This window comes from Mus caroli, unplaced genomic scaffold (assembly GCF_978045245.1).
Source record: "Mus caroli unplaced genomic scaffold, Mus_caroli_1 scaffold_16, whole genome shotgun sequence".
Lineage (NCBI taxonomy): Eukaryota > Metazoa > Chordata > Mammalia > Rodentia > Muridae > Mus > Mus caroli.
In genome coordinates, this window is record NW_028227271.1 from 17994180 (window position 1) to 18020859 (window position 26680).

Below are 26680 nucleotides of genomic sequence, written 5' to 3' on the forward strand. Positions count from 1 at the left end.
GCTTATCTGCCAGGTCACCAAGTACTTGGACAATGGAGCTAACAGATGCCCTGACCCCAGCCCACCCCACCCCATTCTGGATTACACAGCAGGGAAAGGGGGAGGATCCAGAGAGAGATAGGCAGGCTGGGCACAGGAGGCAGCTCCAAGGGAGAAGATTAAACAAGTAGGAGCAGCAGCCAAGAAAAGCACTGGGCAAGAAAACAGGATGAGCAGGACACTGGCTTCTATGCACCAGAACATGAGGGACAAAAGCAAGAGAAGAACCCCAAGTCCAAGTGCCAAGTGCCTGGCCTGTCCCAGGGCTAAGTGAGACTGGCTGTGGAGGTGGCCTTTGGTTTTTAATGTATTCTGTTTGTTTTCTGAAACAGGATTCCCAGGCTGGCCCAGAACTTGTGACCCTTCCATCTGGGCTTTAAGTGATAAGATGAGAAACCTAAGGTAAGGCATGACATCTAGGTAAGGAAGGCAGTGTCAAGGAACTATAAACAGGATAATTCCAAACTAGCCTCCCATCCAGAGGCCTCCCCAAGATCTGTCACTACAACTCACTCTGCAGGCTGCACCTGTGGCCCTGCACTTTCTCTCACAGTCACCTGCCTAAGCAAGTCTTGGTTCCTGAGTCCTTGGAAGGCCATCCACACTGGGACTCCTCCGTGACTACCTGACGGTTCCCCAGATAGCAGCTCCTCCAGGGAACTCACAACCAACAAGCACAGCTCTGTGTCTTCAGCATCCTGAGCCAGACAGGAGCCTCAGAAATGTTTCCAGATAAATGACGGGACAACTCAATGCACAAACAGATGAATTAATTAGTGAGGGGTGAATAAATTAATTCTAATGAGAATTGGCTGCAATCTTGTTAAAAGTGCTTACTGACCTTTGAGGAGTCCAAGAAATGCTGTGCAGAAAACCCTTGGCAAATGGCACACTGGGAAAACAGGCTCACAATCTCTGAGGGAGACAGCAGAGAGTCCAGATAAACCGTTGTGCAGCCTCAATTCAGAGCAACAATACAGACGAGGTGGAAAGGCAGAGAGCAATGAGTCACAGCTGCTATCAACCTACCCAGGAATGCCAGGGCCGAGCACCGCCACAAAGAAAGCAAGGTACCAGCAACAAGCCTCCATGTACTTGGAAGCACTTGGAAGGCAGAGGCAGGCAGATTTCTGAGTTCAAGGCCAGCCTGGTCTACAGAGTGAGTTCCAGGACAGCCAGGGCTACACAGAGAAACCCTGTCTCGAAAAAAGCGAAACAAAACAAAAAATCAGATACTACTGTTTTTCTTATTAGACCAAAGGTAGGTCATTTTAAATCAAGATTGGTTGCATGTTATCTGATATAAACCAACCACCTGGGAGGTTGAGGCTCAAGGATTTCCAGTTCTAGGCTGACCTAGGAAACTAAAAGAGATGCTGTCTCAGATGAAATATGAACAGGGGGCTGGAAAGGCAATTCAACAGTGGAGAGCCTGCCAGGCTCCATCTTCAGTGCTGTCAAAGATGGAGGAAGGGATTGCCAGGCAAAGAGGAACCAGGTCTGCAGGCTGAGGTAGGATGAATAACAAAGATAAATATTCCAGAAGACACAGCTGCCGCTGCTCCTGCACCAGCTGCTGGTGAAAGAGGACAGGATGTCTTCTGAGTGTGCAAAAGCTGCTCAGACCTATAAACCAGCATGGCTCCTTTAAAGGGACGCCAGGGCCTCCAGCCAGTTCCCTCCCACATCCTGCCTCTAAAGCTCAGCTGACCAGACCACAGTACCTTCCCAGCACTGTAGCCATGCTCAGACCTCATTCTGGCCCAGGAGGTATCCCCCCTTTACATGGCCCTGACCTGCTCCAGTCCCTGGTCAAGATGGAACTCAACCTGAGTCATGGTGGGACTCAACTTGGGTCAAGGTAAAGTTCATTCGCCTCAGGCCAGGGTGGAAGCTCCCCTGACAAGAGTAGCTAGCAGCACAGACAGCACATAGGCAGCCATCCTGGCACTACAACACTCCCCAACCAAGCCCCATCAAATGCATCATCTCTCACTGCGCTCCCAGGAATGCATCCCTCACTGCGCTCCCAGGACTGGACACACACAGAATGTCACTGCATTCCCAGGACTGGACACATACAGACTGTGCCTCTCCTTCCTGCCTCCCCAGCAGCCACTCACAGCACTGCTACCTTCCTGTCTCAGGAAACACTCTACAGTCTAAGGCCTCACGGGAGCCCACCGCATACTGCAAGTGAATGAAGTAATCTCCACTCTTAATAAAAGCATGCTCCTCCTACCCCAAGAAAAAGAAGAAACTTTTAAGATGAAAATAAGATTTCTCTCTCAAAGAAAAAAAAAAGTCAGCCATCCTAGCCAAGAAACTTTAAAATCCCCTATGACATAACCATAAATTAAATGCTGCATTCTCACTGAGGGTCAGAATGGCTTTGCTAAGCAGGTGTTACACTTCACTACGTGCTTTAGGTAATGGAGATGATTTTCAAGCATAGAAGACAAAAGAGTTCTAATGGCTTCCGAGAGAACTAGCACACAAAGGAAATGTGTGTCTTACTAATCCCATAGACACTTATTCAGAAAATAACCATAAACGGATGGGAGAAAGAACGGGGCTCTGCTGTACAGTCAATGGCCTGCAGTGGAAGGGCTTAAACCAAGGGCATAAGCAGTGCCGGCCAGTGCCCTGCACTAAGACTGCAGGAGAGGACAAGAAGGCAGGGGAGGCTACATGAGTCTCTGGAGCAGCCTGGATATAAGAAGTAGATCTGGAACATGCAAGACTATACAACCATACTCACCAGAAAATGACTGGCAGGGAACTAAAGGGGAAAAAATGTAAAAGCAGGTGCAAGATTATCTCCAAACAAACAAGCTAGGATTTGGAGGGGCCGGAGAGCTTTCTAAGGAAATGGAGTAGCAGTCTCTGAACTTGACAAGATACTAAGTTCAGAAAAGTCACCTATAGCTTGAGCCACCTGCCCACACCTCCAATAGAAATCCACCTTAGATCACAATGAGCCTGCCACAAATTCCCACCTCTTCAGTCCCTGAAACCCATTTCTAAATGATTCCAAAGAACCAGACAAAGGCCTGGCAGCCACCAAAATGGCAGACAGTAGCCTGTTCCAACCAGGGCTGTGCTACCCCCTTGAGTCAGCTGGGAACAGCAGCTGAGGAGACCCCAGAGCTCAGTAGCCAGTGTGTATAAGCCCTGGGGCCTGTGTGGTTCGAGTGCCAGCATCCTGTCTGTGGCCTGTGATCCTGATTCATGAACAACCCCAAGTTCTCTCTCTGCCACCAGCCAGCTCCAAACAGCCTCATTATACTTGAGCCTGCTGTGACCACAGGGTGTACAGAGAAGAAAGGGCTGGTGCCAGGGAGAGAGCAAGCAGGAGGAGGCAGCGGCAGGGGAGAGGCACTTCTGCCAGACCCAAAAATGGCACAGAGGGAGTTCCGAACAGCTGCAGTTCAGAGCCCAACTAATTCACTTGCTGCTGAATTTCAAAGTGTTACCCACATGTTGCTACTTCCTGCTTTCCATTGGGGTTGTCACAAAGGAACAGAAGCCTGATTAACCTCCCCCAAGCACAGTTCCAGTCACCTACTTCCCTACCCACAAATATCCCATGGCTCTCAGCTAATCCCAGAACAAAGTCGAAATCTGGAAGACTTTCAGATCTTGACAACCATCTCCACCAACTCCTTCATTTACTGTCAGAGAAACTGAGGCAGGGCTAGGTGTCAGCAGTGAGAAGATCTGAGGCTGTGGAGGCGGATCTGGAGGAGACGTCAGCACCTTCTCTCCACCTCCAGTGCTCTCTTCTTGGCATGCCAGCTCTCTCAGAACCAAGTGCTTGCCCAGCAGCCAGCTGCACCCTGCCCATTGCCCATGCTTTTGTCACAGAACCAACACTCGTGCAGCCCGGCCAACTGAGACCAGCTCTCTCAGGACAACCTGGCTTCAAGGGCTGCTTAGCGGGTGACCCTGAGGCTGGGAATGACTGGCACCATGAACACCGTGCTTTCTTGCACACGGCTCTGAACCACAGCTACCCCACCCCACCCCTGCCCTGTTTCCTGGGATATCTACCTGCCCTGCTCCCTTTTCCTAAGCGTTTCCTTAGGGGTGGCCCTGCCCTATCTTCCAGTCACTACCATCACACTCATAAGACAGGTGTGGTGTCTTACCCATGGACTTACCCATGAACACCAGCCTGGGACAACACACTCAAGTGTGTGCATAGCCTTCCAGTGCACGTCAGGCCTGGGCAAGCAGCCACTTATGTGTAAGAGTGGTACGAGTGGTCAGAGCGGGGCGAGCCTGTGCCTTCTTCTTGGCATATCCAACAACAGCACCCCCCAACATCTGTCCTGCCAGCTCATCCCCCTCCAACCAGCTGGCCTTGCAGCACAGAACCAGATGCCAAAGCCTTGTCACAGAAGCCTGCTATCACAGTATTAGCATCTGGCAAAGCATGATCATTTGTGTATCCAAACCCCTATGTACCCAGCACATACCTGCTATGAGGCACATTCAGGAAACCCTGAACCTGCCTTACACTAAGTGGGTGAGGCCACTCGACTATGGCTTTTTTTTTCCTAAGGATGATTTATTTTTAGTTTAAGTGTGTCTTAGTTAGGGTTCTATTGCTGTAAAGAGACACCATGACTACCCAACTCTTACGAAGAAAAACACTTCATTGGGGCTGGCTTACAGTTTAGAGGTTTGGCCATTCTTGTCAACCTTGGTGGCATGCAGGCAGAAAAGATAACTGAAAGCTCTGTATCTGGATCCACAAGCAGCAGGAAGAGACACAGCTTCCAACAAGACCACACCTACTTCAACAAGGCCACACCTTCTAACAGTGCAACCCATTTGGATCTATGGAGGCCATTCTCATTCAAACTACCACAGTGTGTATGGGTATTCTGCCTGCATGTATGTCTTGCATACCACATACAAAACACCTGAGGAAGACAAAAGAGGGTGTTGGATGCCCTGGAACTGGAGTTACAGAGAGTGGTGAGTCACCATGTGGGTGCTGGGATTCAAACACAGGTCCTCCGGGAAACCATCAAGTGTTCTTAACTTCTGAGCCATCTCTCCAGCCCCCAGCTTCTTAATAGCTGAAAACCGGAATTACTAGGTAGTGCTGCAGTGGACTTGGGAATACTAGGCAATGTTACAGTGCCCATGAAGAACACAAAACAAGAGAACAGCTACATTCTAAACTTACCCAGAATGCTTAGTCTTCCCGCTAAGCTCTAAGTCTTCTGCAAGAAGAGGACTGATAGCACAGAGCACGTAAGGACTCTGTCAGAGAGGTGTGGCTTTAATGCCCATTTCTACCCAAGAACCTGGACTTAAGATGTGAAGTACAGCAGTTACCTCAGAGGGCTGCAGGTGCCAACTGGACAGGATGGTGTAGTGGTTAATTTTCAGTGCTGCGAGATGTGAAATCACATAGGAGACACATCTCGGGGTGAGTCTGTGGGTGGTTCCAGAGCAGATTAACTAACACCCATCTCCTGAACATGGAGGTACCATCCCACAGGCTGGGGTCCCAGGCTGAACCGGAAGGGAGGAAAGGAGAAGCCAGTTTAAGCACCAGCACTGGTCTTTGCTTCCTAATAGATGCAAAAGAACAGCTGCCTCATCTTCCTGCCACCATGTGCCCTGGCCATAATGGAATGAGCTCTCAGACTGTGAGCCACGGTAAACCCTTTCTTCCGTGCACTGCTTTCCCCGGCATTCTATCTGAGCAGGAGCAACGGTAACTAATACAGATGGAGGGGCACCAGCCTGAGCACCAACATGTTCCAGGGAGACAGCCTCTGCCGACCAGAGGGAAGAGCGGGTAGATTATGCCTGGTTACCACTTACAGTGTCAGTGTTGTGCACTGGCTACCTGAGCTTCTTGCCATCCTAGATGTCAGTAGTATGAGTGAGTGGCACCCATGGTCCCCACAGTCCCCACATGACAACGAGTTGACAAACCACTTTCGTTGGTTTTTTTTTTAAGATTTATTTATTTTTATTTATATGATGCGTACACTCTAGCTGTCTTCAGACACACCAGAAGAGGGCATCAGATCCCATTACAGATGGCTGTGAGCCACCATGTGGTTGCTGGGAATTGAACTCAGAAACTCTGGAAGTGCAAGCAGTGAGTACTCTTAACCACTGAGCCATCTCTCTAGCTCTGACAAACCACTTTCAAGTGGGTACCTGGATTCTGACAATAGAGCTCTGTGGTCATGGCGAACACCTGAAGAGGCCACCCAGAGACACAGGAAGGGCCCTCTCTTCACTCAATAGCAAAAATGAGAAGTCCTCAGGTTTATAACTATTACAGAAACCTTTTCAGATGAAGGACCAGTTGCCAATCTTCTGCAGGTCAGCCATTCAAGGAGATGGCCACTGGGAGGTGGGGGTGTTTAGCTGTCTGCCCTGAGATAGTCTCCTGTTGTGTGTTATTTTAATGTTACATCGACTTTGATAAAAGAGTATTTTTCTCAAGTGCTGATTGGCTCCTGTGGCATTAAGAAACTGGTGAGCACATAGTGGGCGGAGTGAACGTGCATGCTGGGTGCCTCCTGTCCCCAGGCTCCTGGAATCCGATGCTTATTTCTAAGTAAAAAATGAGTACATACCACCTACATGCTGCCATTTGTATCTCTAAAAGAGCAGGAGGGTGACAGTGTGCTTAGCCACGCCTCCTCCTCAGAAGAGACAAGACAGGGTAGCTGAGGGATGGCAGAGGGAGAGCAGTCACTGTGTGGGCCCTTCGGGAACATTCCAATTCTCTAGCTCTGTGTTCAATGCAGCTTTTCAATTAAAATAATTAGTGAATCAAAAGTAAAAGGAGGCATCCCTTTCCCTAGACTCTGTGGCAGGCCGCGCCTCCCCCTCCCACCCAGAACATCAGCGAACGGCATTCCTGGTATTGCAGCTTTTAGTTCTGAAGACCACAAAACATGTCAAGGTCTTGATGAAGCACAAAAATAAAATGCTGCCTCGGATGGATATGCAATTTTAATATCAATTTTACATAAAGATCGTTTTCGAATCATTGTATCACCATTCAAAAGATGATGGGGAGAGGAGCTGGAGAGAGCTCCTTTTATAAGGCTCCACTTTCCAGCACACACGTGATAGCTCACGGCCATCAGGAACTCCAGTTCCTGGAGACCTGCCACCTTCTTCTGGTCTCCTCGGGCCTCTGTATCCACACAGTGTATGTGAACTCGCACAAGAACATGACATGCACATTAAAGAACAAAGATTTGAACGTTCTTAAGTGGTGGTTGAGGAGGAAGCAGCAACATGGAAAGGCTTGTGACATAACATTAACAAGGGGAGAAAGTTTAAATCACAGCATTTCCCCCCACAGCCTCTGGGGGAAAGCAGAACAGGGTGTGCACAGATAAGAGACAGGCATGGCTGCCACCAGGCTCCTCACTAACCACTCCTGGGGGTGGTCTCATCGCACCTCCACGAGCTTGCAGGCAGGTACCATCACCCATTCTACAGCGGATAGAACGGAAGCTCTAAGGGGGTAGTAGGACAATGCCTAGGCAACCCTGTTGGTATCAGGCATGATACAGCAGAACCTGTGCTCAGTACCCACCCACCCTGCCTCCCAAGATGCTAAGAGCCAGGGACTGGAAGTGACGATTTCATACTTTTCTATAATCCATTTGTCCCAAACTTCTAGAAACTAAAATACATGAGTGATATCATGTGTTAAAGAAGATCTTATTTGTTGTAGATAGAAGCGTGTCCTTCAAAATGCACAGTGAGGCCCAACTCCCACTGTGACTGCAGTCTTTCCACACAGGATCCACATAGGGGAAGCTGGGGCCAGACAAGGTCATGAGGGTGGGCCTCTCTAGTGAGGCAGTGCTGGCACCTCAAGTATAACTCTCTCACACCAGCTATTACTAACTAGGTAACTAGGTGCTTGCTCTCTCTCTCACTCTCTCTCTCTCTCTCTCTCTTCTCTGAGTCTCCTTTCCCTCCTCCATCTCTCTTCTCTCTCCCCCTTCTGCCTCTCTATCCTTTTACAACCCTTCCTTCCTCTTATCTCTCATCTCCTTCCCACTACTTCCCTATTTCTTGCTCTCTCTAATTCTAGCTCTTCCCACTCTCCCTCTCTCTCCTTCAACTCTAGCTTTCTCCCTCCAACCTCCCTGTCTCTATCACTAACTCTAGCTTGCTCACTTCTCTCCCTCCTCTTCCCTTTCCCTCCTCCTTTCCCCTCCTCTGGCCCCCTCTTCCTTCCCTCTCTCCTTGTCTCCCTCCTCCCTCTCTCTTTCTCTAACTCTAGTACTGTCCTATCTCCATCCTTGCTCCTTCTCTGTGTCTTGCTCTATTTCTCTTTCCGTACATATACAAAAGCAGAGCCATATGGGGACAGAGTTTAAGTGACATCTTCAACAAAGAGGACAGGCCTCACCAGAAGAACCCTCAGCCCACCCCTGATCTTGGAAAGCAATGTGGGTCCTATGATGTGCCCAGTGCAGTGTCCTGTGACAGCAGCCTCGCACTCACCACCTGTTTTGAATTCCTCATCTGGAAAAAGTGTTATTCTGTTGTCAACATTGGGCACTGTGAATGTTTCCCTTTGAGACCATTTCAACACAGTCTAAGGCTTCATCAGAAAGTCTGTCCTGGACATGGCACCCACACAATGGAATCAGCAGACACTCCCGACCTTCCCATATACAACAAAGGCATACAGATATGTGCAGGCATCTGTCACCATCAGCACTGTCACCATCAGCACTGTCCCCATCAGCACTTTCACCATCAGCACTGTCACCATCAGCACTGTCACCATCAGCACTGTCACCATCAGCACTGTCCCCATCAGCACTGTCCCCATCAGCACTTTCACCATCAGCACTGTCACCATCAGCACTGTCACCATCAGCACTGTCACCAACAGCACTGTCACCATCAGCACTGTCACCAACAGCACTTTCATCTTTCAGCACTGTCCCCATCAGCACTGTCAGCATCAGCACTGTCAGCATCAGCACTGTCACCACCAGCACTGTCACCACCAGCACTGTCCCCATCAGCACTGTCCCCATCAGCACTGTCCCCATCAGCACTATCCCCATCAGCACTGTCCCCATCAGCATTGTCACCATCAGCACTGTCCCCATCAGCCCTGTCCCCATCAGCATTGACACCATCAGCACCGTCACCATCAGTACTGTCATCAGCACTGTCAGCTGCAGCAGCAGCACTGCCATCATCTTCTCTGTCATTCCCATCGACCTTGATTACCACATCCTCACCAGTACCATCCACATCACCAACATCACTCCAGATAGCTGGGCAGTCCATGACTCCACTCAAAAAGTCTGCTTTCCATTACTAGGCAAGGGCAGAGGCCAGCAGAGTAGAGACCAGCAGCACTCTGATGTCCCTAGGAATCTGGAAGAAAATGATGGATCTGAACCATCAACGTCTGGTAAGGAAGAGCAACACGGCACAGAGTGGACTGTGGAGATTAGGTAAGCACGGAGATACCGAGTTTCTAATTTATACAAACAGACGATGATCTAGAATGGTGGACTGAAGCACAAAGAAGAGAGTTCCCTTCCCCTACCCAGGGCCAGTAGATAAAAGGAACAAAAACCCCATAAGCGAAATCACTGAAAACAAAGTTTTCATGGAGAGACCAATAAGCCAAAGAAGCAGAAAAAACATTGTAAGCTACATCATCACTGGAGCAAGGAGGTAGCAGATCCCGAGAGAATCTAATCACCCTGCACCCACTGGGAGATGCACCCAGAGCAGTCATATGGCACCTCACACAAGGAGCTGGTCTGTCCTGAAACTCAGTGAGGATCCCTTCCACCCACTTAGAAAGTGAGACCCAGAGAACCGCAGAGCCATGGAGCACCCTGCAATCATGCTCAGCTGACACAGCGCTGGTAACAAGAGCATACACAAGGGTAAGTACAAGTGTAGGCTAAGCAGAGCCCTGGAACAGCTGAGCCAGGAAGCAAACTGAAAGAAGCAGAAGCTGGGACCAATACTCAGAAGTGACTCTCAGGCTAAGGGCTGGACCACTCCTAAGGGAAGGCTGACCCCTGCTGTCTGAGGCAGAAACCAACACCAAAAGCAACCTCATTTTCTTCACTGAGGCACTACATGCCCACCAGTCTGGTAATAGCCCTGGACAGCATGTGGAGGGGAGTGGCACCTCAGGAGTATAAGCTAGTTCCACCTAGATACTGCAAACCCAACCAAAAGCATGCAGGTGATTAAAGAAAATTCTGGGATTGGGCCCACAGCTCAGCATGAAGGCCCTAGGTTATTCTCCGACACCACAAAGAAATTAAATAAAAAACAAATACAGGGCTGGTGAGATGGCTCAGCGGTTAAGAGCACCGACTGCTCTTCCAAAGTTCTGAGTTCAAATTCCAGCAACCACATGGTGGCTCACACCCATCCGTAACAAAAAAAATCTGATGCACTCTTCTGGAGTGTCTGAAGACAGCTACAGTGTACACACATATAATAAATAAATAAATCTTTAAAAAAAAAATACATAATGACCCAACCAACAACCAAACCCCAGATGGACAAGTCCCAATGCAGAATCATGAAGTCAGGGTGATGGGACTCCTTCAACGGAACAACAACAGACCTCAGTGAGAATGAATCAGATGGATGCCAGAGAATTCAAAGGAATGGTTTTAAGAATGTTGGCAAAATCAAAGAGGACATGAACTCCTGAATGAATTCAAAGACAATACAAAGAGCTGAACAAAATAAAGATGTCAATACAGCAAATGAAGGATGAATTCAATAAATATAAATACTGAAAAAATCAAATTGAAGTAAGTCAAAAATAACTCAGTGGAGACCTCACCAATAAAACAGATCAAGTGGAAGACAGACTATTATCAGGGTGTGGACACGCAGGATCAAGAAAACTGAAGGGCTTTCCTGCAGTACATCTGATCACAATGGACTACAGAGCAGAAACCAACAGCAAGAGAGACTGCAAACAAACACAGCATCCATGGAGACTGACACACACCTAACAATCAGCAGATTAAAGGGAGAAAAGTTAAATTGCTAAAATGTAAAGCTATAAAACCTCATAGGTTATTGCCTATGGGCACAGAGAAAGTGGTTCGAAGGGGGGTTTACAGCTGATTTAAAAGAAAATTGCAAGTATCTCAAATAAATAACTTAATGATACATGTGAAAAACTTAGAAAAACAAAGTACTGGAGCGATGGCTCAGCAGTTAAGAGTACTGACTGCTCTCCCAGAACACCCAGGTTGGATTCCCAGCACCTACATGGCAGCTCACAAGTGTCTGTAACTCAAAGATGTCTGATGTCCTCTTCTGGCCTCCGTGGGCACCAGCATGAACATGGCATGCAGACAGGTATGCAGGTAAGAGACTCATAGTCATAAAATGAAATAGAAATAATTTAAAGAACTTAAGAAAGCAAGAACAAGCCAATCCAAACACAGTAGACAGAAAGAAACAATAAAGATGAGGGCCAAAAGCAATGAAACAAGCAAATATCCTAGCAGTGACAGAGCTGGCTTTTTGAAAAGGTAAACAAGATTGACGATCCATTAGATAAACTAAGCAAGAGAGTAAGAAGTCACAAATTAGTAAAATTAGAGATGACAAAGAAGACATTCAACTAGACAAGCATGAACTTCACTAGGTCACCAGGGCATGCTTGAAAAACCTCTAGTCCAATAAATTGGAAATTGTAGATATAGACACATGACCTACCAAAACCCCAGATATAAACAGCTTACATGACTCTACAGTAATCAGTGAGACCAAAGCAGGAGTAAAGTCTCCCAACTAAAAATAAAGCCCGGATTCAGGCGGACTCACACTGAACTCCACCAGCCCTTTCACAAAGAGCACACACATGTGCTTCTCAGGCTACTCAACAGAGCAGAAAGAAAGGAATGTGCCAAACTCCTCTATGACGCCAGGGTCACCCTGATCACAAAACCAGAAACACACACACTCGAACAGAAAATCTACAGACTATTTTCATGAATGAACATGGAATCAGAATTTCTCCTTGTTTAGCAAACACATACACATATTAAAACATTTAAAAAAAAAGATTTTTGAAAGTACAAAATAAAAATACTAAACTGGAAATTTTTTTAAATAAATGGATGACTTTCTAAAGGCATGTTACCTACCAAAATTAACTGAGATAAGATGAAGAACATTGATGAGGAAAATAAAAAAAAATATATTGATGAGGATAAAATACTGGCCAATATAATTCACCATGATCAAGCTGACCTCATTGCAGGGATGTAAAGACAGGTCAACATAAGCAAATCAATCCATGTAAAACATTGCATACATAGCCCGAGGACAGAAATCGCATCATCATCCAACGGATTCAGCAAAGGCCTTCAACACTACTCACCATCCCTCCGTGACACAAGCCCAGAGAAAGCAGAAATAGAAGGCGCATGCCTCAGCAAATAAAAGCTATGCGCAGCAACCCTATCACTTACCAGCAGCCAAACTCAAAAGCAGCAGCTGCAAGGAGACAATTAAGATGAGGGCAAAAATTAATGGAACAGAAATTTAAAAAAAAAAAAAAAAAAAGGATCAATGGGACGAAGAGTTAGTTCTTTGAAAAAATAAGCAAACTTGACAAACCCTTAGCCAAGCTAACCAAAAGGCCCAAATGAATAAAATTACAGATGAAAAGAAAAACATTATTATAGATATGCACAAAGTCCAGAAAAACTGTAAGAACATACCTTCAAAACATATTCCAGGCCAAAGAGATGGCTCACAAGATAAAGGTGCCTGCAGCCGTGCCTGATAACCTGAATTTGATATTCAAAATTCATGTAGAAGAAAGAAGAGAAGAGAAGAGAAGAGAGGAGAGGAGAGGAGAGGAGAGGAGAGGAGAGGAGAGGAGAGGAGAGGAGAGGAGAGGAGAGGAGAGGAGAGGAGAGGAGAAGAGAAGAGAAGAGAAGAGAAGAGAAGAGAAGAGAAGAGAAGAGAAGAGAAGAGAAGAGAAGGAGGGAGAGGAAGAGGAAGAAGAAGAAGAGGAAAAGCAGGAGGAGGAGGAACAAGAGGAGGAAGAGAAACAGAAGGAGGAGCAGGAGGAGGAGCAGGAGGAAGAAGAGGTGAGAAGAGGAGGAAGAAGAGGTGAGAAGAGGAGGAAGAAGAGAGCCGACTTCCACTAGTTATCCTCTGACCTCTGTGGTACACACATGCACACACAAACACACATTGAGTATTTAAAAAAATGTATTTTTTTAAATACAAAACAGATACTAAAATAGGAAAACCTAAAACAAATAGATAACTTTCTTTTTTTTAATTTTTAATATTTTTATTACATATTTTCCTCAATTACATTTCCAATGCTATCCCAAAAGTCCCCCATAGCGCCCCCCACTTCCCTACTCACCCATTCCCATTCTTTTGGCCCTGGCATTCCCCTATATTGGGGCATATAAAGTTTGCAAGTCCAATGGGCCTCTCTTTCCATTGATGGCCGACTAGGCCATCTTTCGATACATATGCAGCTAGAGACAAGAGCTCCGGGGTACTGGTTAGTTCATCATGTTGTTCCAACTATAGGGTTGCAGATCCCTTTAGCTCCTTGGGTACTTTCTCTAGCTTCTCCATTGGGAGCCCTGCGATAAATCCAATAGCTGACTGTGAGCATCCACTCCTGTGTTTGCTAGGCCCCGGCATAGTCTCACAAGAGACAGCTATATTTGGGTCCTTTCAGCAAAATCTTGCTAGTGTATGCAATGGTGTCAGCGTTTGGAAGCTGATTATGGGGTGGATCCCTGGATACCGCAGTCTCTAGATGGTCCATCCTTTCATCACAGCTCCAAACTTTGTCTCTGTAACTCCTTCCATGGGTGTTTTGTTCCCAATTCTAAGAAGGGGCATATTGTCCACATTTTGGTCTTCATTCTTCTTGAGTTTCATGCATTTAGCAAATTGTATCTTATATCTTGGGTATCCTAAGTTTTGGGCTAATATCCACTTATCAGTGAATACATATTGTGTGAGTTCCTTTGTGATTGTGTTACCTCACTCAAGATGATGCCCTCCAGGTCCATCCATTTGGCTAGGAATTTCATAAATTCATTCTTTTTAATAGCTGAGTAGTACTCAATAGATAACTTTCTAAAGGAATGTTACCTACTGAAGTTAAACTGAGATAAGATAAAGAAGGGAGAGAAATCTGTAGCAAGCAACAAGAATGATGCAGTAATTTAAAATCTCCCAATAAAAAATAAAGTCCAGGCCCTGACGGACTCACTGTAGAATCCTATCAAGTCTTTAAAGAAGTAGCAGCAATCTTTCTCAAATTATTCCATAAACTAGAAAAGAGGACCGCCTACAAACTCAAATATTGCTTTGCTATCAAAACAAGATGAAGGACACACACATACACACACACACACACACACACACACACACACACACAATTACAGACCAATCTCTCAAAGAACACAGACAGTAAAGTCTCAACAGAAAATGCTTACAAACCAAATCCAAGAACACACTGAAAAGAGCATTGTCTCAGTTAGGGTTTTTATTGCTCTGATGAAACACCCTGACCAAACCCAAGCTGGGGAGGAAAGGGTATCTGACTTCCGCTTCCACGTCATAGTCCATCAGTGAAAGAAGTCAGGACAGGAACTCAAACAGGACGAGAACCTGGAGGCAGGAGTTGATGCAGAACCCATGGAGGGGTCCTGCTTACTGGCTTGTTCCTCATAGCTTGCTCAGCCTGCTTTCATAGAGAATCCAGGACCACCAGCCTAGGGATGGCCCCCCCAACAATGGGCTGGACCTTCCCCATCAATCACCAATCAATCCCAATCTTAAAAAGACATTTTCTCAATTGGGGTCCCCTCCTCTCAGAACCTGTGTCAAGCTGACATAAAATTGGCCAGCACAAGCATTCATCCTGATAGACTTTGGCTTCATTTCAACAATGCAGGGATGGTTCAACACACACAAATCAATAAACATACAGTATCATAAATGGATTTGAGGACAGAAATCACATGGTCATTTAATAGTTCCAGCATCCTCTCATGATAAATACCCTGAAGAGAATAGGAATAGAGGGAACTTATCTCAGCACAATAAAGGCTAGTTATGAACCCTAGAGCCAACATCACAAAAAATGCAGAAAAACAAAACTAAGTTTTCACTAGATCAAGAACAGGAGATGGGTATCCACTCTCTCAGTCTTACTAAAGCACAAGAGGAGAAATAAAACGGCCACAAAAGGAAGAGGGGTCGAGTTGTCCTTACTTGCATACCACATGACTTGACCCTACAGACTCCCTCAGGAAACTCTTAGAACTGATAAATACTTTCAGCAAATCAGGGGACAAGGTCAACTTACAAAAATCAATAGCCTTCACATGGAAGGGAAAGGCCAAAGCAATCCCGGGCAAGAAGAGCAATGCTGAGATCTCAGCTTGTCTCACCTCAGGATGCACTAGAGTCATGGTGTCTCACCTCAGGTTACACTACAGAGGCACGGTGTCTCTCCTCAGGATACACTACAGAGGCACAGTGTCTCTCCTCAGGATACACTATAGAGGCACGATGTCTCTCCTCAGGATACACTAACAGAGGCACGGTGTCTCTCCTCAGGATACACTACAGAGGCACGATGTCTCTCCTCAGGATACACTACAGAGGCACGGTGTCTCTCCTCAGGATACACTACAGAGGCACGATGTCTCTCCTCAGAATACACTACAGAGGCACGGTGTCTCTCCTCAGGATGCACTACAGAGGCATGGTGTCTCACCTCAGGATACACTACAGAGGCACGGTGTCTCTCCTCAGCATGCACTACAGAGGCACGGTGTCTCTCCTCAGGATGCACTACAGAGGCACGATGTCTCTCCTCAGCATGCACTACAGAGGCACGATGTCTCTCCTCAGCATGCACTACAGAGGCACGGTGTCTCTCCTCAGGATGCACTACAGAGGCACGGTGTCTCTCCTCAGCATGCACTACAGAGGCACGGTGTCTCCTCAGGATGAACTATAGAGGCACGGTGTCTCACCTCAGGATGCACTACAGAGGCACGGTGTCTCACCTCAGGATGCACTACAGAGGGACGGCAACTAAAACTGCATGGCTGCTACTAAAGCAGATGTGCAGGAATACAAGAGGAAACCCAAAAACAAACCCACACGGACACCTGATTTTTCACAAGGATGCCAAAAATATACACTGGAGAAAAGACAGACAATGCTAGGGAAACCAAGTATTCACATGTAAAAGAAAGAAAGAAAGAAAGAAAGAAAGAAAGAAAGAAAGAAAGAAAGAAAGAAAGAAAGAAAGAAAGAAAGAAAGAAAGAAAAGAAAGAAAAGAAAGAAAAGAAACCAGACATCAATTCCCAGTGGAATGAAGACCTTAACGTAGACCTGATATTAGGAAACTGTTAGAGGAAGAGTGGGGAAGCAGACAGAGGCAGTGATCAGGGAATTTCGGAACAGGACTCTTAACAGCTCAGAGAATAGGGCATGACCAGTCAACATGCGGGAAATTGTAAAGCTTGCACACCAGAGGCAATAACTGAGTGAAGTCTTTGCCAGCTGCACATGTGGCAGAGAAATATCTATAATGTATAGAAACCTCAACAGATGAGACACCAAAATGCCAAGCAATGAACTCAACAAATGGACTAACAAAACAGTCTTCAAAAAGATTACATTCTGGCCAATGAAAACCAAAGTCTGAAAGCCTTGGAAATCAGGGAAATACAAACTAAACAGCAGTGACATTCTTTCTCTTCCTGATCGGAATGGCTGTCACTAAGACAGCCAGAGTACTGGTGGCCACAAATGCTGGTGGCAATGTAGGGAAAAGGGAACCCACATAGGTGCCACTGGAGCAAAAACAAGTTCAGTGGCTATGGATATCAGTATGGAGATTCCTCAAAACTGAAACTGGAACCACACTGTGACCACTAATCACACTCTAGTGTGAAGACCTACAGGACTCACACCTCACAGACTGCACATCTATATTTACTGTGGCAGTGTCAATGGCAGCCAAACTACACAATCTCAACAAGAATCCATCTACAAGAAAGTGGACCAGACAATGGGACACACACATGCACACGCACACACACACACACACACACACACACACATGGTCACACATACATAGAGTTTTACTCAGCCATAAGGGAGAGTGGGGTAATGTCACTTGCAGTAAAACAGGTAGAGCTGAGAGGTGTGTGAAGTAAAACAAGTCAACTCAGAGGAAAAAAATACTGCACATCTGCTCTCATTGTGCATCCTAGATTCCGCACAGATACTTACAGTCATCCTGACACACATATGGCGTGTGACAGTAGAAGTGGCAGTGTTTGAAAAGGAATGGAATGGGAGGGAAGGAGGGCAGTGGTACTTCTGTAACAACATCTTTATGAAACCATCACTGCACCACAAATCTATGTCAATGAAATACATTAAACAATTCAAGTCTGCCTTTTTGATTGAAGGATCACAAGATAATGATCGCCACCTTGTGGCCATGAATGAAAGGACAAGTGACTTGGAGGCAAGATCCTTGGCATGACTGATCTAGATTCAGTAACTCCAGACACCTTCCAGAGAAAAACCCAGCCCATATACGTAAAGCCTCCAGGCCTGGTTTTGTTACCTTCAGAAAACCCTCTCCTCTGGCACCCCTAACCCAGAGCAACCTATGTCAACTGCTGAAACTGAAACACTGGTAACCGTTAAAAACTGGGCAGGCAGAAAACTGACATGCAGTGACCTCACTGCAACTTCCTGAGACTGTTCTATGTGCTTGCCTGTAAAGGTCCCCACAATATAAGGACATGTGCCTCACATCCACAGCCTGCAGGAGGCTCAGTTTGGAGAGTGGACAGACAGACACAAGCTCTAACACTGTTAGAGGCAGATAATTGATAGGCACATACGCAACACTGCAGAGAATAGGGAACCAGGAACCCCTGCAGTTCTTCAGTACTCCTCCATTCTGTCCTCAAGTAGAGGAGATTTTCACACTAATGCCACTGATCATGTAGTCTCTTGATTGCACACTTATTTAGCATCCTAATCTTCAAAAGAAACACTGAGGAAAAAAGGGCAAACGTGTCACAGAGCAACTTTAAGGCTGCCTGCCTGTTTAAAACTATCCAGTAGCCTATGAACACTGTTAATATTTTCTCTGAAGACTACACACCAAAGCTCATCATCCCCAGAAACGAGTTCCCTAAAAGAGACTTGAACAATATCCTACTGCACTGAAGATACACCCAGCTGTAGTTAACAATGAGACAACTACCTTATGCAAGGCCCTATTTGTTAACAGTGAGCAGATGGCCCTGAACACCTTCAACTTGGAGGGTCACTTTGCAGGTCTGTGACAATAGAGACCACCCCAGCATGGGTATTGGCTGTGTCCTTAACTCTTTGTGACCAATTCACAGAGGAGAGAGGGAACTCCGGCCTTCCTTACAGGAGGTAATTTTTCCTTGTAAGGGTGGGAGGTAACTTACGCTGTCAGATAGGGGAGAGAGAGGGGTCCCGAGCAGTAGAAGCTTCCTGCCAGCTTTACTCCATAGCGTTCAGAGCCTCCTGGCCATCTGCTCATGGCCATGCTCCCAGGGAACATGGCTCCATACGTCATTCATGCCTTCCTCCCCCTCTGTCCAGGTACAGTTTCCATCTTCAAACCCAGAGTGGATGACCTGGGTACCCGAGACTATTGCTCTGTGCCTGGCTCGGTCCCCAGAGCAAAGAGGACATCGTCTGTTCTGCTGCTGACGGCTCTATAGTGCTGAGCTTTGCAGAGCCTGCCCACAGGGGCCCCACTGCTGCGTGGCCGTCACTTCACTCGGCAGCCCTCAGGAAACATCACATTTTGCATATTCCGAATGGTACTCCTGATCAGCAGACTCATGTGATGAACACGAATGCCTCCAAGTGTCATTTTCCCAGGCTTCAGAGCAGGCAGGCTTTGTGTGAGTAAATATTGAGCTGATGCTAAGAGGGGAGTGAGCTGTTAAGTTCTATTTGCCACTTTCATCCCTGGGCTCATAACAGAGCATAAGCTACACAAAGAGCAGTGGATGCTGGCACAGGCCTTCGGCAGGTAGAGCCATTTCTGCTGGTCCTTCTCACATCAGCGATTTGCTTCTCCAGCATCGGCAAATATTTACCACTTTGGGTTTTATGTAATGGGAGGATAATGTATTCCACTGTCCTCAGAGCTACCTTAAAGGCCTTAGGAAAACAGGCAATTTACAGGCTATGTTTCTCTTGCCACTAAATACAAATCCAGTAATTGTTTATCTTTGAAAGCAAATGGTTTTAACTTTTTGGCTTTAAACATTCAAACAGAATTCTTAAAGAAAGAACTAAAACCACAGTCAGAGCGACCTGACAAAGGCCTGACCTTACATCCGACCTTTCACCCACACGTGCTCACACTGACCCACAAGCCCTGGAGGCTTTACTGCAAGTACAGTTTGACTTCTAATGCTGCCTAGTGGCAAGACCCATAAGAAGATTCTAGCCACTGCCCAGAGCTGAACCAGATCTGGACTGCCATCAGGTAAACCTGTCCTTATCAACTATCTCCTGGCCACCTGGCCACATGCCTAAGGCATAAACCAATGGACATAGCCAAGAAAATGTCTGGAGACAACTCTGATGCATCCACAGATCACCAAGGGGCCGCACTGTGATGATCGGTATCCCTGGGCATTTGCTGCAGCCAGCACTCCAGAGGTCTGTGCATTGTCTCAGCCCAGCTCCAGACAGGTACACCTTACAGGCGAGCAAGGACACAGGACAACCAGGATCACAAGTTACCAAACCTGCTCAAGGTCTCCACCCAGATGGCCAACTCCAGAGGCCTCTTGTAACAAGCATGGTGGGATCTGCCTTCTCCCTACACATTCAGTGAGATCCACTGAAGATCCTGAGCAGCTAACTGACAGCCCCAGTTCAGCAAAACACGGGTGCATGGTGTGCTAGAAAGGCAGAGATAGGATTTCAACTTCAACTGGGAGATTCTGCTCCTTTTGTATGAAAACCCTAATTTCCTACCTTGGTGAAGGGAACTAATTAACTTCCACCCATCTAGCTCTATGCCAAGCCTAACAAAGCCACCCTGTCTGTAGTCTCCTCCCCCACCCTAGGTGAGAACTGTTCCACGGACACCATCATCAACATAGCAGATGCCTTCAGGAGCGCCTGCCTTATCTGCACAAGGTCCTGGGCTGGAGTAACCGACAGTCAGCGCAAGCCTCCATCCCTCTCAGTATAGGGCTTGTGAAATAAACTGTGGGTCACCCACAGAGTGCCATGTGGCTCTCTATACACTTCTGTGTAAATACATATAAATTCAAAAGGTGAGGTGTGGACCAGCATGTCCACCTGGGTGGATGAAGAACAAGTACTGCGTGAACACACAGACTCCAAGGTGCCGCTTTACAGACTGCTGCTCAGGAAAGGGTGAGAACACACACACACCACCATGATGCTCCTGCCGAGCGAGACTCACTCCCCTGAACCTAATCACAAGGGAGCCTCATACTCACATAATCAGAGGGACCCTGACAAATGACTGCCTGCACGCCTTCAATGTGTCAGGATCAAAGTGCGCTCCAGGCTCACAGAGATATTAGAGCAGAGAGGACTGTGGGGAGGGTCCACTGAGCTCTGGATCGTGGACAAGGAAATAGGAGATATAATGAACACTCTGGGGTACAGCTAGAAAATATGAACGAACACCGCGCATCCTCACAAGGCAAGCGGCACTGTGTCAAGGCTACATTTCTTTACACTGAATGAGCTGGTTCCTGTGCTCTTAGGAAGTGTACAGCAAAGCTCTCTGGAGGAAGTGGAAGGAGGTCTCCGATGTACCCTCAAATGGTTCTGGAGACACACACAAGCACAGATGAGAATGGTGATTGGGTAGATGCGTAGAAGCTGCTTGCTCAATCCTGGAGACTTTTCCTAAGTATAAAGTTACATAAAGGATGTAACATGGCACAGGCCACCTCTGACAGGAGCGCAGAAGCCTATTCTCACTCTTCATCCTCTTGTGCTCCATAACATCCTAAGACAGGCCTGTGCTACTATTTAACTATTTTTAAAACATAGTTAAAAGCCAGGCGTAGTGGCACATGCCTTTAATCACAGCACTCAGAAGAGGCAAACTTTTTGAGTTCAAGGTCAGCCTAATTTACATATTGAGTTCCAGCACAGCCAGGGCTATATAGGGAGACCCTGACTCAAAAAGAAGAAAAAAAAAGTATTGCACTAAAAGAAAAATTCCATTACACTAAAAGAAAATTCCATTGCACAGACTTTAAAACCTAAGGCGCCCTGCTCCAGCCTTGAACAGAAAACTTGGCCATCCTCCTTAAAGCTCCCCAGATGCACAGGTCAGCTTCCTGCAGCCCATCCACAGGCCCCACTCGCCACCTCCTGACCATGAGGGGCACTGCACCTCACAGTCCTTGGCCTGCAGTGTGCTGCTCTGCACTGCCTCGCTCTCCCATTCAAACACTATTTCTCTGCTGTGAGGAATCCCATGGCCCGGTCCTCTGGTGGCCCTCAGAAAAGTCAAGTCCCTAATAAACACCTCTCCTTGAGCTCCTTCAGCAAGCACCAACTATGAAAATGAAAGAACCAGTCATCCGACGGTAATCCCACCACAGGATCCTGAAAACAACTGTCTTAGAGACTGGCCAGTGTCCACACAGGCACTGCAGGTGACCGTGCAACTGACAACAATTCACCCTGCGATCATCCTCTCTCCCCACTGGCCCCCTGGGCCTTACCTGTCACACTCATGCCATCCCTAGTCCCATGTCTGCAAAGTACAAAAGTCAGTAGTTGAGGATGGTAGTCATCCCTCCTCATTCCCCAGATGTCACAGTCAACCCACAGCCTATGAAGAACAAGGACAGCCACCTGCCAGGCCTCTAGGGACTCCCCCTGAGGACCACATACTGTAGCATTGAGAAAAAAGGATTAAACATATATACCAGGAAATTGTATACTATGTTGGGAATATGTTAGCACACATGTCTAAAGGAATTAAGCAGTCCAACTACCATCATTTTAGGGACTCGATGTCATGAAGACGCAACACAGCGGGTGTGTAACCAGTTATGACACCTTTGTTCTTATAAGAAACCACAACCCACTCTCAGGGACTCACCAAGGTCTGTGTTGGGGCCAGCAAGCAGCTGTTTGAACTTGTCCAGCCGAGAGGTCTCTCTCTTACTCAGGGCTGAGTCAGCAAGGGCATGTGGGTCAGATGTCCCACTCAGTGTCACTGTGGCCGAGTGGGGAAGAGACTGGGACCGTTGCAGAGGGACTGTATCACCGGTGCTCTCTAGAAAGGGCAGAAGAGCAAGGTTAGCAGAAGCTCTTGGCCTCCTGAGCACACCTTCTCCTTTACCCATGTCCCCAGGTGCTTGCCATCTTACCATGGGCCTTTGTGACCACCATCTGGTCAGTTCTCCCTCCCTCCCATCACCCATCACCAAACACTAGCTCACTAACGAAGTACTATTCACCAGACAAACAGATACCCCTGCACACAATCACATCCTGACAGCCAGCAAAGTCCAAAGCACTCCTCTGCAGCCTTCAGATACCCACGGGCCTGGACGGTAGGTTTAATGGGCCACCCAGGTGTACTCGGCAGGCAGGCCACTGTCCATCAGGAAAGGAAAGGATGATGCCACAAAGGTACTGAGGACAGCAAGTAAGTGACCAGGAGGCTCAGAAGGACCAGAGCACATCTCATTCAGTGCCCCACCACCACCACTACCACCACCACCCACCCACCCACCCACCCATCCCATCCCAAGTCCTAGCACACAGGGACAAAGAAAGCCAGGCAGGCAAGGAGCCTTCATGGACAAGTCAGGCGCCCTCCCTCCCTCAGGGTTTCCTTAGCTGCTGCCCCCAAACCCTGTAGGCTCAAGGAGTCCTGAGGAGGGACGGGAGATGGCATAATCCATTCTGGGATCTGGCTAGGAACAGCCCAGAGAGGAGCCAGGTCACTCAACAAAGAGCCACAGGAACCAAGGGCATAAGGCTCTGTGGTCCCTGACTCCACCCAGCAGCCTCGACTCTCAGAAGGCACAGATCAGTTTGCAGTCAAGAGGGAGCTTCAGGAAAGATCCAAATTCAACATGCTGGTGTCTGCCTTAGGCCCTATAGACAAGCACCCAAAATATACCCTCCCACACATCAGCCCTGGAGTTCAGGGGCAGAACAGCGTGGGGAATCTGTGCATGTGTGTGTGATGCACATATGTACATTTGCATGTGCAATCAAGTTCAACAGCAGGTGTCTTCCTCAGTCCCTCTCGACTCTATTTTTGGAGGCAGGTTCTTTCACTGGGCATGAAGCTCACTAAGTTAGGTTGACTGACTAGCCAGCAAGCGCCAGAGATCCTCCATTATCTATACATTCTAGTATCCAGGGCTGTGGTAGCTACAATAGGAATGGTCCCACAGCTCAGATATTTGAATGATTGGTCATTAGGGGGTAGAGCTACTTGACCGGGATTAGGAGATGTGGCCTTGCTGGAATAGGTGTGGCCTTGGAGGAAGTGTGTCACTGGGGATGGGCTTTGGGGTTTCACATGCTCAAGGCAGGTCTGTGTGTGTGTCTCTCTCTCTCTGTTGCCTACGGATCTGGATATAGAATTCTCAGCTAGGGGTCAGGTGTGGTGGCACACGTCTTTAATCCCAGCACTCGGGAGGCAGAGGCAGGCGGATTTCTGAGTTCGAGGCCAGCCTGGTCTACAAAGTGAGCTCCAGGACAGCCAGGGCTACACAGAGAAACCAAAGAACAAACAAACAAAAAAAGACTTCTCAGCTACTTCTCCAGCACCCCACCTGCCTTCAGGCCACTGTGCTTCCCACCATGGCGATGATGGATTAGACCTCTAAATATAAGCAAGCCTCAGCTAAATGCTTTCTCTTATACACGTTGCTGTGGTCACTGGCGTCTCTTCCCAGCAACAGAACACTGACTAGGACAGAGTCGCACACAGCTGACTGGGAGGCACAGGAGGGAGTGATGAGAATCTGAGGTAAGGATCCAGTGTCCCTCACATTTCTTCCTACTATGAGGAAACATCCACAGCCAGCAGGTCCCATCTTGAGGGTCTCTTGCAAGCAGTCGCAGCCGTTCTGGTGAGGAGGTGAGCTGTTATGATCAGAGGGTAGCACTCTATGGCAACAGGGGCTAAGCCCTGGATAAACACACTCCTGCAGCTCCCAGGGCCAATCTAACTAATCCTGGTAGAGGTCTCACTAACTCCAGTGCAGGACTCCCTGGCCTGACTGATGAGGGTGTGGGGATATTCAGTCTCTGTCAGGGCACTGCAGAAATCTGAGCACACACCATGCTCAGTGACACACACTATCCAACATTAGACCCATGCGAGCATGATCTCTGGATGAGAACTCCTGGTCTCTGCAGGAGCCTGCACTAACAGGAGGAACTCTAGAGGCACAGACAACCCCAGCCCCACCCCAAGCCACCTCTCCTGAGCAGCCGGGGGTCTTCTGGGTACTACATTTGTAAAGGAAGAACAACACAACACCCTCCTAGAAGCCTGAGGAGTGTGAAGAATTTACCATCCAGGGGCTGGCTGTGGTATTAGCCATACAATGAGCAACAACATGCTAAGGAAATGCTCAAGGAAAAAAAAAATCTCTCCCAGATAACAAATACAGGACGCTCAGCCCAAGGTTTGCAGGACACAGCAAAGAGCTCAAAGCCCCTTCCCCAGGAACAAGACATCCTGAGAAGTGTTCACTTGTAATGGAGAGGCTGCCACAGTATGACACCACCAAGCTCCATCATCTCCTGGAGATGAGTCTGCTTCTGATCTGGACCTCCAAGTCAGACACCCTGTGATCCACCACTCTCAGCTCCTCCATATGGTGTGCTGAGGGCCAACACCATCAATAGCAATGCCCTCGGTCCAGCCAGCTGTGGGCATGTGAGAAGTTGTGTCCACCACTACATGAGCAGAGGGGTGAGCAGAATCCAAGGTTCCTGCCAATCCTTGGATGTCGCCACTAGAGGGCAGCCTGCCTAGACTAAGCAGACAGGAAGAAGAAGGGAGCAATCCCCATCAGATTCAGAGAAAGCCACCTTCCCCTGTAAACTCAGGCTTCCAAATTTGCTACAAATCAAATAAAACCAGCTTCTCACCTGAAGACATGGTAACGTTTTAGTACATCAACTCTCAGAAGGCAGTTCTGAAAATGAGGCTATGTAAAAAGCCCCTTTCTGAATCTAGCAGGGTGGCCTTAGACTACTATGGATCTGTTTTTCATCTGTAAATGAGAGCACCCTTACCCAGGGGAGGCATATGTGGTCACCCCTGGCTCCTCATCCAGGGGAGGCATGTGTGGGCACTCCTGGATCCTTTCTGAAGAAGCCTGGGATCTCCCACCTCCCGTGCTCCCCAGTGGCCCTCTTCTTGGGCCCCCACACCAGCTGCAAGCCTGGTCCCCAAATAAAAAGACCATCTGGAGCCCACGGGCCTGGGAGGGCCACATGCACATAAAAGATGACCGTACAGGTTCTCATGGCCAGAGTCCTGGTGCAAACAAGCACAAAGCCCTCTTTATTCCAGTCCAATCCTTCCTTCGCTCTACTGTCCCTTCATCCCTACCTGAAGGACAAGGAGTGTGGCTCTCACTGACAGACTTCACCAGGCGAAGGTCACCACTGGGAGCTACAGGAGGCTCTGCTATGGGCTGAGGCTCTGGCTCTGGCTCTGGCGTCTTCTGTGAGGGCTGGCTCTGCCTCTGGCTGTGATTGCGCAGGACACGATGTGCTGTCTCCATGACCACCTCAGAGTTCAGGCTCTCTGTCGCCATGGCCAGGAGCTCATCATCATCTTCACCCGCATCCCAAGCATCACTGGTGTTGCTCTCAAACTCCTGGAAGGTGCTGACCCGCTTGGCCTTCACCGGAGTGGTGGGCACCTTGGGCGTGGACTTGAGCAAGCTACAAAGCAAAGGTGTCTTTACTGTGCACACTCAGCCAAAAAAGAGAATCCCAAGGGAGAGGGTACTTCATCTAGATGAGGGTGCCAAGAAAAGCACAAAGTGTGGGCATCAAAATAGGACTTGGCACTGCGCAGGCTACGTGATAGGGAGGAAGGCGTTCCAGACAAGAGCCACCAAGCAGCACAGAACTACACAGCAATGGTGCCAAGACTAGAAAGTACATTCTCATGCTCCCTCCATCTCAGCCAAGCTCCTAAAGCAGCAGCGGAGGGGTACAGAGCAAGAGGACCTTGCAGAGAACGGGGCCTTGGCATACACACTCGGAGACGGAATAGTTCAAAGGATGTCCCTCCAAGCTTGACAACAACACATGCCATAGGCCCCAGTAGAAGTCTAGAAATATATAACCGACAGGTGCAGCCCTGCAGGGCCACACCAGCACTGGGCTAGGCCCAATACTCAGAAGAGCCACCACCAGGACAGAGAGAGTGCAGGACTGAGGAAGGGTTCAGGTGCGGTGTAAGGACAGTCTGGAGCCACACTGCCCTCAAGCCAGGAGTGCCAGCTCTCTGCAGCCCCACAT

General features: G+C 47.9%; 1 protein-coding gene across 5 annotated transcripts in view; it reads right to left on the minus strand.

The window, feature by feature from the left end:
• Tbc1d22a (TBC1 domain family member 22A) overlaps positions 1 to 26680 on the minus strand; it is a 274856-nt gene that overhangs the window by 231207 nt on the left and 16969 nt on the right. For all 5 annotated transcript variants that reach the window (XM_021183325.3, XM_021183327.3, XM_029469434.2 and 2 more), the window contains exons 3-4: positions 25758 to 26095; positions 22266 to 22442 (exon numbers count right to left, since the gene is read on the minus strand). In XM_021183325.3, coding sequence (XP_021038984.1) covers positions 22266 to 22442; positions 25758 to 26095 — 515 coding nt within the window. The remainder of the gene's footprint in view (positions 1 to 22265; positions 22443 to 25757; positions 26096 to 26680) is intronic.